Source organism: Rhinolophus ferrumequinum, chromosome 23, assembly GCF_004115265.2.
Source record: "Rhinolophus ferrumequinum isolate MPI-CBG mRhiFer1 chromosome 23, mRhiFer1_v1.p, whole genome shotgun sequence".
Classification (NCBI taxonomy): domain Eukaryota; kingdom Metazoa; phylum Chordata; class Mammalia; order Chiroptera; family Rhinolophidae; genus Rhinolophus; species Rhinolophus ferrumequinum.
In genome coordinates, this window is record NC_046306.1 from 20,767,601 (window position 1) to 20,781,508 (window position 13,908).

The 13,908-nt window shown below is 34.4% G+C and overlaps 1 protein-coding gene across 4 annotated transcripts in view; it reads right to left on the minus strand.

Annotated features, from left to right (window-relative positions):
• ITCH (itchy E3 ubiquitin protein ligase) overlaps nt 1-13,908 on the minus strand; it is a 138,002-nt gene that overhangs the window by 58,977 nt on the left and 65,117 nt on the right. For all 4 annotated transcript variants that reach the window (XM_033095353.1, XM_033095354.1, XM_033095355.1 and 1 more), the window contains 3 exons: nt 5,327-5,468; nt 1,831-1,955; nt 704-841 (listed from right to left, as the gene is read on the minus strand). In XM_033095353.1, the coding sequence (XP_032951244.1) occupies nt 704-841; nt 1,831-1,955; nt 5,327-5,468 (405 nt within the window). The remainder of the gene's footprint in view (nt 1-703; nt 842-1,830; nt 1,956-5,326; nt 5,469-13,908) is intronic.

Below are 13,908 nucleotides of genomic sequence, written 5' to 3' on the forward strand. Positions count from 1 at the left end.
AACTTGTGTATTATCTTCCAGAACTCCAATTTATAGGAAAATGTAACTGTTACGTTCATTTTAATTGACTGTTATTCAAAGGAACTCTATATCAACTCTGAAGCAGTATGACCATTTCAGAAATTTCTCTCCACCCTTAATCTGGAAGACATACTAGGACTATCTTGAAGGTCCTATTAAAAAAAAAGGTCCTGAGTTAAAGAGGAAGTAGGAAGTCTTCTAAAGCAGAAACAGAAGAATAATATCACCTGACAACTGAAAAGTATTACATAATGAAGTTTCTAAGTAAACAAAAAGATCTTTGTCAGACTCATCAAGGAAACCTTGTTCTTTGTGTTAGGGCCTCTAAAATCTATGTTTCAAGTAAAAATACACTTGGCACATGAAAAGTGACTGGAATATCTAAAGAGAATCCACTGAGTAGTAGTTTCATTAAGCGTGCTAGCTATGCAGGCACAACTTGGGTGCCAACAAACTTAATTCAACTTTTATTTGGCTAGCCTCTCAACTTACAGAAAAATGTTTTATTCATAGAAACAATGAACTAAAAAAGGAAAAATGTTTATGATCGTCAATGCCACTTTTTAAAAAGGATATAAAAATTTCTTTAATGTGAAAAAATAGCAGTAATCACAGACAGCATAGTACAGTGGCTAAAGTAAGAAGAATCATTAAAGACCCTATAGAGAAAATAATTACTTACTTTCTGAACATGTAGTTTCACCATTGGTAACAACTTCAGACTCTAATTGCAGTCCATCAAGACAAACTGACAAGTCTCCTATCGTCTCTGTTGGCTCTTTGTCACCTACAAGCTGTAAAGTCACAACCACTTCCTCAACTGGAAGAGAATAAAATTACAGAACACAATAGTCATTGCTTTAAGTGTTAAAAACCTAAAGTCAGAAAATAATTTACATATTAGTCACTTTTTTTTCTTGAAGTCACCTTAACTGTTAAAAACACTGTCAGAAAAAAATATATTTATGTGTATATAAATTGTAATAATATTTTTCACCCAAGGTTTCAGGCCTCATGACACGAAAACATTTTAAAAATAAAACAAAATTTGCTAATGCTTAATATCCATAATGTAAAATGCTAAATAAATAGTTCAATCATCCTGTTTATTATGTTTATTCCATCCATGTATAAAATGAGCCATGACAACCAAGGTTATTCAGTACTATATGCCTGAACTATACTGAGTGAAAATATATCACTTATGAAAAGATTATATCTTGTAAGTCCTAAATGAGAAAAAAATTTCTCGGAAGTATGTTTTAGATAGTCAAGGGGTAGAAAATATCTTTTAAAATCATGATATATCAATCAAAACAAGCACGTTTCGAATTTTTATATATCTGTTATTTATATATATCTACATTTATATATGTACATAGATACATATATATACACACACACACATAAACAAAAACACAACCAACTAAAATGAGGAAATTCTTAAAATAAGCATTTGAAAAGGAAATCTGTCAAAATATTAACTATATTTGTCTCTCCGAAGTGGGACTGTTTTTACTTCATCTCTGGCCTGTATTTTTCAGTTTTCCATAATTGAGTATGTAGTACTTTAATAAATATCTATTTACTAAGGGACTATATATTTAAAATATTAGATCAAAAATGAATGGCCAAACCAAGATTACACAAAATGCTTTACATAGTTCAAGATTTTTCTCCCCGTTAATATTATAACCAAATAAACGTAAAAACAAATAGTGAACATAGTCATTCTGTATGTTTGGCATATGAATTTCCTGCAGAGAAACAAATAACTAAGCACAATTTTGGTTACTTTTACATACATACGTTTCATATTGTTTGACTTTAATGTTTCATAGATATCTAATGCAGCAGTTCCCAACAAAACATCAGATTTCAGTGTCTGGTGACTCCATACACGAAAATGTAATTTACTCACAGGTGTGACAATACTAAAAGCAAAAAAAGGTGAAAAAAATATTATTTCATTAAATATAACAGTGGGATCCTAAATAAATTACAATTAGGTTTTAATATTTAAAATCTTCTCACTGCACCTCTCATATTTTACAACCAATATTGCCTCTATTCCTGTAATCTTACGAAAAACATCTGAATTCTCCATGCTTGCATGTTCATTTTTCCTTGTGGTTGAACTTACAGGGGGGCAACTTAATGCACATATCGTCAAAAAAAGTGAAACTGCTTATCATGCTACAAACTGTTAAAAAACTAGTTTTACTTTAGTACTATAAAAAAGTGCATTTATAAATTAAATATTTATTTTAAATAAAGATTTAATTAAATCTTTATTTAATGAGCTTCAGGTTACCTCATTTAATCTTCAAAGCAACCCAATGAGATAGGACTTACCACCTCCATCTTCAGATACAGAAATTGATATTCAGATAGGTTAAATAAATTGCCCAACATCACAAAGCCAGTCAATGGCAGACTATAATCTGCCATTAAAATTTATATTAAAAATCATTAACTTTTATTATTATTAAAATTTATATTAAAAAGTATCATTAAAATGTATATTAAAAAGTTCTGTAGTCAGCTACATAATTAATCTGAGGATTATATTAGATATCTCATGTTTCACAACTGCTAGAGGCAAAGTATCCAGGGCAACTGTCAAATATAGATTCACTCATACCATGCTAAACGTCAATAAAGAATGCTGTTAATGGTAATTTCCAAAGCAAACTCTGGGAAATTTGAATTTACAATAAACTGTATACAAACTATTTTAGAGTCATCAATTAGAAAAACAGGAACACAATATAATCTACCACGGTCCTGTGGTTCAATGCTATGAGGACAAATTCTTGAAATATTTTCTCTATTCCTCATTCTCTCAAAAATGTGATAAAATTATGGGGGACAAAGAAACCCTTTCCTCCTTAGAAGTCCACCTATGCCCATTACCCCATCATCATATTTCCACCATCATTTTAACAGTAATAGGTAGTTTAAACAAACTAAAAAATTTTCACCTTATCACTGCCTCTTTTTGGAGGTTGGGGAGGTACAATGTATTCATTCTCTTCAAAATTCTCAGATGTTACTTTCAGGAGAACATACAGTGTATATTAAGAAAACATTTCTCTATTAGTCATCTTGGAAATCATAATGGAGATGGAATAAAAGAGTTGATAAATTTAATTTTGCTTTAATTTGAGAGAGGATAAAGTATACTGTCAAAAATGGTGGTATCTAAATTACCTCAATTCAACTTCAGAGAGAAGTCTGGAAAGCCTGCTATATAACAATGGAAGCTGTATTAAAACTGCAGGCCAATCTGCTGCAAATTAAAAATTCAGAAGAACCTCAGCCATGTGTTCCCCAAACATTTGGGCTCAAAAACAGCACCACCATATGGGGCTACAAGGAGAGTTTCTTTATTCTTAACTTTTAAACCACTAAGGAGTTCGTGTCATTATCAGCTGAAGAGGCTGAAAGTGCGTACCTAATGAGCACAGATAGTAGCAGCTGGTAGAAAGTACCTGAGCGTTCAGTCTATTATTCTGAACATCTCTCTAGTCATTGTAGAGCTGTGATGTTTTATAGATTTCATTTGTTTTGTTTTTTTAATTTTTACTCATATATTGTTAAATTTACATTAAATCTCTAATGAGCCACTAATTGAAAACAAAGTTTAAGAAATATTAATATTGAAATAAATGCAGATGAGGAGCATTAGAATACTTCTGCAAATAGGCCTCAAGATGATCTTCAGAATTCTCAAATTTCACTCATTTGCTCAAAATCATTAAAGTACATTAATTAAATGCCTTACAACTTCAAAAATCCATGCTAAAGAATAATATAAATATATTCAATTTGTTTTGTCATTTATTAGGAATAAATACTATCTACACAAGCATGTATCATGAAGAGAAGAGCTGATAATTTCAAATGCCTCATCTCACCATTTAGAAATACAATTTATTTTTAGTCATTGGTTTATTTCTCTAAGGGAAAAAAATGCAAGAATCCCAAATACTAGGTAATGAAGGCAATTTGTCTATATTTCATGTGGTGACGACTAGTTACATTTTGAATTGCATTTTAATATACACTTGGTCCCCAAACCAAATATTTTATATTATTTTAAAATCTATTTTGTTGATAAGTCATGCTTTTTTCCCATTTTAGTAAAACAATTAAAATTAACCTATAATTCCCTTGAATCAGTGCCAATAGCAACATTTGGGGTCTTTGTAAGTGTTGAAATTGAGCTATATCCTACTTCTATGAATTCATACTAGAGATAAAAACACCAATATATAGACATGCACATGGATGTATATTGTTAACATTGTCTGACAGCACATTAGAAACCGACTGATTGATGGGGAATTAGTAAAAAATAAATGGCAGTCCATCCATATTAGGGAATATAATGTAGCTATACAAGAGAAGTTAGACCTGTATGTACTCAGCCGGAAAGATAACCATGCATGTTAAATATAAAAGCAGAGTTGTACAATAAAACATATAATTTGTTTAAAGAAAAAAAAATTCCTGTGTAGGCATCATAATTAAAAAGAAAAAGAAAACCAGAAAAACCAAACTATTTTAAATAAAAAAAATAAAGTGAATTACTCATAGCCCTCTATTTTAACCCTAAATAGAGGGTTAAAAAAAGCTGCTAAGAATCTTTCTAGGCCCATTACCACGGGCTCTCCCAGCTCTTGTTCAGTGGCAATAGTGATACCATCATCAATTAATCTGGAGAAGGTAAAGAAATGGAGAGAATGGGAAAAACAAATGGGCCAGCCCGGCTCAGGTGGTTGGAGCGCCGTGCTCCTAACGCCAAGGTCGCTGGTTCGATTCCCGCACAGGCCAGCAAGCTGTGCCCTCTACAGCCAAGATGGAGCACAATAGCTCTGCTCTCCCTGGAGCTGAGCTGGAAGTTGGCGTGAGCTGCTGTGAGCTACTGTGGGCTGCTGTGGGCTACTGTGTGCTGCCATGAGCAGCTGGCAGCCGGCAAGAGCTGCCGTGAGCGACCGACTGCCTCAGCCGGGGGAGCGCAAGGCTCATAATACCAGCACGGGCCAGGGAGCTGTGTCCTACACAACTAGACTTAGAAACAACGGCTTGAACTGGAGTGGGGAGACGCGGAAGAAAGTGGGGGGAAAAATATCTAAAGTGAAACAAAAAGTATACTAGAGGAAAGAGTCTGAGGGACAGGGGAAAAAGAAAACAAACAGTGAGAGCGAGGGAAGAAACAAAACAAGTGAGACTTTTTTAAAGCTGCATTTCTGCTCATCTACTAAACAAAATATACTGTAGAAAATACTTTCAAACCTACACTGTAAGGGGTTGTTTCCATTTGGGACTGTTCGTATTGTTGCATTTTTCTGTCTTCTTTGACTGTCCATCTACTGTGACTTCTACATAAGGACTTGGTCCAAACCAATTCTTTTTATTTTCTTTAAGTTTTGCTGAAATGACTAAGTAAAAGAAAAGGGAAAAATATTTCAATATTTGAGATGTTAGCTCATCCTTCAAATCAATTTAATTTCATAAAGGTTAAATAAAACATTACTTTTACACAGAGAAGCAGGTTTACTCTAAAATATTTACTATTTTATTTACTCATGACCTTTGCATTTCCTCCCATCCTAGTAAATAAACACAGGACCCCCCCCCACACACCACACACCCAAATTCCCATTAGTATCATCAGTATAACAGCCCTACTGTCAGTATGAATTGTCTCAGAACTCTGAGGTCAATAAAAAAGTACACACTGGGTCAATAAATACGCGAATGCCTACCATGTATCAGACACTGCTCTAAACTGTGTATGAGACACTGCTCTAAACTGTGGGTAGAACAGTTTACAGTTTAGAAGAGCCCCGGGCTCTCAAGGAGAGAATATCCTAGTTAGAGAAAAGTCCTTGTGATGAAAAACAGGCTAATGTGGCAGAATATGACTTGGTAGAAAGGAAGGCCTCTGAAGAAGTACTTTTAAGCAACCATCTAAACAACAAGGAGCTAGTCATGTGAAGATCGGAGGTGGGAAGAGGGGAGCATTCCCGACAAAGCTTCGCATATCTGAGGAAAAGTATAGCAACCAGGGAAGAAGAACGAATGGGGTGAGATCACTTTTAACATTGCAAGCCAAGATAAACAATTTGGGTTTTATTCTAAGTATGCTGGAAAGCCACTGGAGGAAGAGAGTTACAAACTAAGATTACTTTTAGCGTCTCATATATCTCACATTATCTTAGCAAGAGCTTCCTAACATTGTGCATCTTGAGATACTGATTCTTTAGTCACCTTTGCTATAAAATAGCCTTGTCCAGGTCCCTTGGAAAGTACAAGTAGATTCAAACCTGGCAGGGCACCCCATGATTCCCACATGTGATAACTCATTGCTTCCCTATAAACGAAGTGATCACAGCCAAGAAAATACTCTACCACCTGGGTATCTACTCCAGCAGAAAGTTCAGAGAATGTCAGTGCCATGCTTGAGGAGTTTGTATAGCAGCAACCCACGCTCAATAGAGTCCAAAGTATAGACAGTCTGGGAATCCTAGCAGGCACGGTTCTAGGTGGCAGTCCTGAATCTCTTGACCTCACATAGATAAAATACTGTCTTTTTGTGCACTTCTGTGCCTATTGGGTAGCATCCAAGCCAGCTGCAGACTTATTATTCTAATTCTATAAATTAGAGCTTCATCATTCTTTTGAAATACTTGGTGTAATAAAGTTCAATCTGATTTGAAATCAATACGCATTAGCAAAAACAAAAACAAAATCTGGCAAAGAAAAAGAAGAGCTGAAAGAGATAATGCTAGAAAAGTAGGCAATAAGGAGTCACTGAGGATTTTAAGTAAAGGAGTACTATTCAACAAAATTCCTGGAACTAAAACATGTATCGGGTATTGCTATGGGCACTGGGTACACAGATGATCCGATTACATCCAAAGATCACTCTATTGCTGTGGGAAAAATAAGTTGAAAGGTAGGTAAAATTAGGGGTTAAAAGGCTGCTAGAGTCATCTAATCAAAATATGAACTAGATTTGGATTAGAATAGTGAACATGGATATGGGGAAGAATAACTATTTTCTAAGGAAAACCAACACAATTAGATTTCATGAGGAAGTTGGGGAAAAGCAGCAGCAAGGACAACTCCCAAGGTTCTGGCATGAATAACTGAATGGAAGATGGTGTTATTTAATAAGATGGAAAAGAACAAGTTTGAGGAGAGTGGCATGGTAGGAAATCCAGAGTTTTATAATGAATGTATAAAATTTAAGATGTTTGTGAGGCATCTCTAAATGGAAACACGAAGTAAGAAGTCATTTTCAGAACAGAAAATATTCAAGTGGGGACCAGACCTATCTCTGATTAGTATGTATCATAAAGCTCTAGTACTTAATTTAATACAGAGTCAAATTTATCATAGGATTGCCACAGAAAAATACAAAATCCATGTTTTTAATACATTTCTAGTCTACGAAAACGGGAAACAGCCTAAACAATTATGCATAAATCCATTTATTTCATGGGCTCTTATGGTTGTCTGATTAAACCTAGAACAAAAAGCAATTGCAGGCCTGACAGGAAGAAAATTATCTGCCCTCAGTGGCTTTTTAGGGCTCAAACTTTTGAAAGCTATTTTGCCACACAATCCCACTCAACCCCACAAAGACATTTTAAGAAACTTTAAATGGGAAAATAAAAGAGGTAAGGGAAACTAACACCAACTGCTATTGTTTACTATGTGTCTGGAACTTAAATATTTGTCATTTCAATACTCGTGACTATTCTGAATAAGTATTATCATCTTAATTTTACACATAAGAAGACAATCTCAACAAAATTTAAAAGTTTGTCCAAGGGTCACTGCAAAACCTAGACAGGAGAGATTATTTAAGTGTTCAAATCTCAAAGGTGAGATTGCATAAAACTTTTGTTACAGTCCTAACCTTATAAAATAGATGGATGTACTACCTTCCTGAAATTTAAATTCCCATGATAAACTAAAAGAGTAAAAGAACTATAAATTATAAACTGAAAGAAAAAAAAAAGGAACCAAAAAAATGTCAGTATCATCTGGCACCTGGGCTACCACAAGAGACCTCTAACAATAGTTCATTTTATTCTCATTTCTCCAATCCAACCCCTTCCAGTTACTAGAATAATCTTCCTGTAAAAAAAACAGATGTGATCATGTCAATACTTTTCAATGATTCTCTAATGCCTGCAAAATGAAGTCTGAACTCTTCTGGGGCATTTTACATTGTTTACCATGCACTGTTCTAGCCTCCTTCTATACCAAATCCCACCCCCCAGCCCTCTGGTATTCTAACCACCCTTAGCTGTTTGCTGTCCCTCATAAGGGCCATGTCCTTTCATGCCCCTGTATGTGCTATGCCCTCCCTTTTCCACCCAATAAATTCCTACTTGAGAGACAAATGCCCCTTTCTCTTTGATTGAATGCTTCTTTAAACCTAAAAAGTTAAATTGTTCCTGCCTCTATGCCTCCACAGCATTTCCATATTTATGTATGGTTCCTGCCTCTATGCCTCCACAGCATTTCCAACAGCTTTTCATTCTTTCTTAGTTTATTAGTTTTTACTTGTTTATTAATTCACCCTGTAATACCCTTCATGGCAACGATGTAGCCAGTCTTTATAACTCCTACAGCACTTAAGTGATTTAAACCTGAGAGACATTTAATACATTGGTTGTACCAAATGATTAGATAGAAAACATGTTTCCCTGCTTTACATTCTCTGTCTCTCTCCATGTGTATTTGTGTCTGTCTGTCTGTCTGTCTCTCTCTCACACACACAATCTACTGCATATAGTTTTGTGGTATATATTAGTGTTCCTCTGATCCTTCTGTTCTGAAGGTCAATGGTCTGACCTGGTTTCAGTTCTTCATCCTATCTCTTCAGTACAAAATAAAAACTTTGACAATTTAAATAATAAAGAAAACAGAAATCACTCCTTAGCTTACCCAACCTATGTTGGGAACCAGGAGGCAACAGTGAACAAGGTAAGACAAGTAAGGGTGTTTGAGACCAGATAATTTAGCAGTATGATGAGCTAATAAGAGATAAAACCAGTTAGGCAAAGGCTACTTCTGTGGTCAGAAGCAATGACAGGCCTCTATGGCAGAACTACGTCTTAGCTGGGAAGAATTGGATATAAACTCTTGACTTAAAATTTTAAATATGAAGGACCTTCCTGGTCTCCAAGCAATCAGAACTAAATATATGGTGTTCTAGTAAATTTGGGAAAAATACAGTGATATTTAATTCTAATTAGTAATAACTAAAATCATGGTTTCTCTTCCTCAAATGATAAGTTTTGAGTAAAGACTGTGACTAAGAAATTTCTAGGAAATATCAAAGTACTTATTTTACAAACACAGTATAATGTTAGCAAACAGCAAGCATTAAATAAAAAAACAGATAAACTCAGTATAGTAGCTGAGGTTATATGTAGAACATAATTAAACAGGAAATGGCTAAAGACAAAAAAGGACGTAAGAAAACAGACTTATGTCCAATAAGAGACCCACACTACAATATTAGAGAAAAAGAGTAGATGATCCAGAAAATGCAAAAGTAAAAATCAGCAGAATCTAATGATGGACAGGGATGTAAAGGGTAAAGGACAAAGAGGTCAAGAAAAATTTAAAGATGTGATCCACCTGTTAGCCTCTTGATAACAATGTTAATACTTCCATTCTGGCCATAAATAAAACTTTTACAATAAACATCAGCGGTCTTTCACAAAACAGTACGATTCTTGTCAGTCATTCTAACCCCTTTTAAATTAAAAATTTTTTTGAATGATGTTAAGACAGTGTGAACAAAGCAACAAACCCTTATAAAAAATTTAAGCTTAGACTGCTGTTAAGATATTAAATTAGATATAAGTAATCCTAGAGGAAGAAAGAAATAAAGAATTACGGGAAAGAGAATATATTACTCTGACCTGCACAGTGTTTTGGAGTTTTCTAACTTATATACACTGTCTTCCAACAACCATGAGACAAAGATGTTAAAATCCTCAGTTCACAGATAAGGAAACTGAATTTTAAAGATATTAGTGACATGCATAAGGTTACACCTGTTAAGTATCAGAACCAGGACTAAAATACAGGGACATTAACTCCCCTGAAGACATGAATTGTTAGTCTATATAGATTTGTTGATAAAAACTAGGGGTGGGGGGCTAGATGACCTCCCCAAGAGTTTAACTGCAGAAGTTTTAATGGCACACTAGTCAAAACATTGAGGGTAAGTATTTATGATTTCGTGTTGTGATTTTGGCATCTATCTAATAAATCACACAGGAGAACTACAAGATCAAGAACACAAGGATCAATACGGATATTTTCACTAACCAACAAAATGTTAAAAGATCATTTAAATGCCAATGGAAGTACCTAAAGAGACTACCCCAATGAGTTACCTCAATCTATGTGAAAGAGTAGCACAAAAGATAATCTTTCCTATTGAACTCAAACTTGAATAGCTAAATAGCTATTCAGGTTATGTCCATAAATTAGATTAAAATTATAGAAAGTGTTACTAATGCACTGGCACTATACTTTTTATGTAAACACTGAAAAAAAACGGTGAAGTTGCCTTTCCTCTGATACTCTTATAAAGAATTCAGTGAAATTAAAACTAATGCAAGTTCATTAAACAATCCATTTATCAATAGCACTGTGAATTATTTTTTTAAACCTCTATTTGGCTACTATTTATAATAGGTGCCATTTCTCTGAAATAAGTTTTCCACTTGCTGTCACCTGATCTGGTGGGATCAATTAGCAAATATATATTGTAAACAATTAACAGGAATATATATACTAGGTGTGATCAAACAATACAGTGAACATTTAAATTTTTAAAAATGTATTACAGTAAAAGACACACTGCTATTAATCCCCCTCAAAATATTCCCTCTCGCTTTGAATACACTTATCCCATTGTTCTTGACACTTTCTGAAGTAGTTCTGGAAGTCCTCTTTCATGAGTGTCTTCAGTTGCGCTGTCGTGGCTGCCTCAATGTCCTGAATCATTTTGACTTTGGGAAAGTGCCAGAAGTAACACAGTGCCAGATTCAATGAATAAGGTGGATGAGGACACACCATAATGTTTTGACAGAAATTGCCGTACCAGAAATGATATGTGACACGGAACATTGTTATGATGGAGGATGATTACGGCACACTTTAAAACACACCTTTTCTCAACCGTAGCTCACACCCAACTGACTGCACTGAACAAGCTAAAACTTGTCACTCATTGTTACGGTACTAAGGTTCGTTGTGCCACTTCCTGTATGTATTGAAGATCTTGCCTTTCTGTTGGATGGCACTGGGCAGCATTCACCACAGTTTTTGATCACAATGAAAAGGCTCCGTGTCACACATCACTTCTGGTACAGCAATTTCTGTCAAATAACAACAGTACGTTGTGTCCTCATCCACTGTGCGACTCTGACTCCTCTCTCCAAAGTCAAAATGACCATGAAAGGAAAACGTTTTGAATCAATTCAGGACATCAAAGCATCCAGGACAGCGCAACTAAAGACATGAAAGAGGACTTCCAGAACTGCTTCAGAAAGTGGCAAGAATGATGGGATGTGTGTTCGAAGCAAGGGGAAGTATTTTGAGGGGGATTAATGACAATGTGTCTTTTACTGTAATAAATTTTTTAAACTTAAACATTCACCATATTTTTTATCACACCTCATATATGTATATATGCTAGAAAGAGTTAAGAAAATAAATTTAAGCAGAACAACAAAGTAGAATTTTAACTTTTGACTCTAAATTCTCTTATCAGTCTTTTCACATCTACTTCATAAAAACACAAATCCAACTAATTGCTCTTTATTAAAAACTTCCCATCTCTCTTAGTAATGACACTCCTGAAGGAGATGACCCACACTTCCATTAATTCTCATGGCTCCCCGCTCTGCAGCTTTTGGAGGCAAAAAGGGAAGTCTTGTGCATGTCCTTCCTTCATGCCTCTTGCTCATGTTCTTTCTTGAAAGGCTCCTTTTCTACCTCTCTACATTTAAATAGTAGCAATGCTTCAAGCACCACCTCCTTTCATACCAATTCTAGTGAAATACTGATCTCTCTTTTCCTGACAAAAGTTGTTACCTCTTCTTGCCATTATCATATACCATGGTATTTATTTTTTACACTTGCATATTCATGCCTTCCTTGATTCTAGAAAGATGCTGAAGCAGATGACAATAAAAACAAAGGCTTGTACACCTGAAACTGAAAAAAAAAAAAGAAAAAAAAAGATGCTACAACTGATCTACTAGTATTAACATAGAATAAAAAATACAATGTCATTAAGGGGATTTGTGCAAAGCACTTAGTTCTGTGGTTTATAGTATCAAAAGCAAAGAAGTAAACAATGAATTATGAAGGCCACTCATTCTATTCAACTTGGCACTTTACTGTTTATTATCTTATGCTCTCCATATCTAATGATGTATTTGCTAAATATGTAACTTTTATCTATTATTCATGGTGTTTGTTTTATTAAAAGTGTATTAAGTTTATTAAACTTTTTTTGCCCTGAACTTGTGCATTCTCAGTTTTTAGACCCAAGATTAAAAATTTTTAAATAGCTGAGGATTATGTCTTTTTGAGGTGCATTCTGGCATTTATTAAATGCTTTCCTTACTATAATAATGATGATAGCAAATAAGATAGCCAGTTTATGTAAATAAAATCTAAAGTAATATAAACCTAAATCTAAAGGAATATAACAATATTTATCTCTGAGGACTAAGATGATAAATAAGGATCCCTCAATTTATTATTTTACTGAGTTTTTTTAAAATAAAAAAAACAGATATTACTTACATAACCTGAAAATTAAAGAATTTTTTAAAAGATTGTTCCAATCAAAAGTTTCAACATTAAGGTGCCCCCTTCCCCCAAAATAAAAGTCATAGGAAGCCTGGCCTAATGAAATCAGCTACTCAGGCTTGTTTGAGGATGAGGAGGGAGGAAATGATTAGAATATGGCTTCAGCAAAAAAAATATTAGTATCTTTCATTGGGAATCAGACATTGGTAAAAGACTGGAGTTAGTTAGTGAAGGAATTCCTAAAATCAAATTCTAAGATCTTGTCACCTTAAGAAAGTATTACTTTTATATAATTCAATCACTCCTGGGTTCGGGGGAGAATAATGATGATATGGTTTTTGGCCTAATATTGACAATCCAAAGGTGTTATGGTAGAAACTAAAATAAATACAGAGGATAATAACTGTTCTATAGTCAATAAATACCATTAAATGTAAGGGAGAGACTAGGGTTTCACTGTATGATGAGACACATGCATGTCTGAAGAAAATCCAGTGACTCACCTTGACTAGTACAAACAGTTCATACATGAAGTCCAGAAAGAGACCATATGGAGCCAGACTGGTAAGGTCTTAGCCCAAGCTAAAGAAATTCTATACTATAGTCAAAGAAAAGCACTGAAGGTTTTTGAGCAAGAATGCAACATCGGGTGGCATGTTAAGAACATTAATCTGAAATACACTTGGTTATTATGGTTAGAGGAAAGAAACGGAATTAAGTGATAATAGCAACCAAAGGTTTAAACAGACATTTCTCCAAAAAAGATAATACAAATGGCAAATAAGCACATGAAAAGATGTTCACCATCATTAACCATCAGAGAAATGCAAGTCAAACCCACAAGATAACCACTTCAAACCCACTGGGATGTCTATAATCAAAAAGCAAATAACAAGCTTTGGCAAGGATATGGAGAAATTGAAACTCTCATACATGGCTAATGAGAAAGTAAAATGATGCCAGATTATTTTGTAAAATAATTTAAATTTCTTCACAATGGTAAACATGGATACT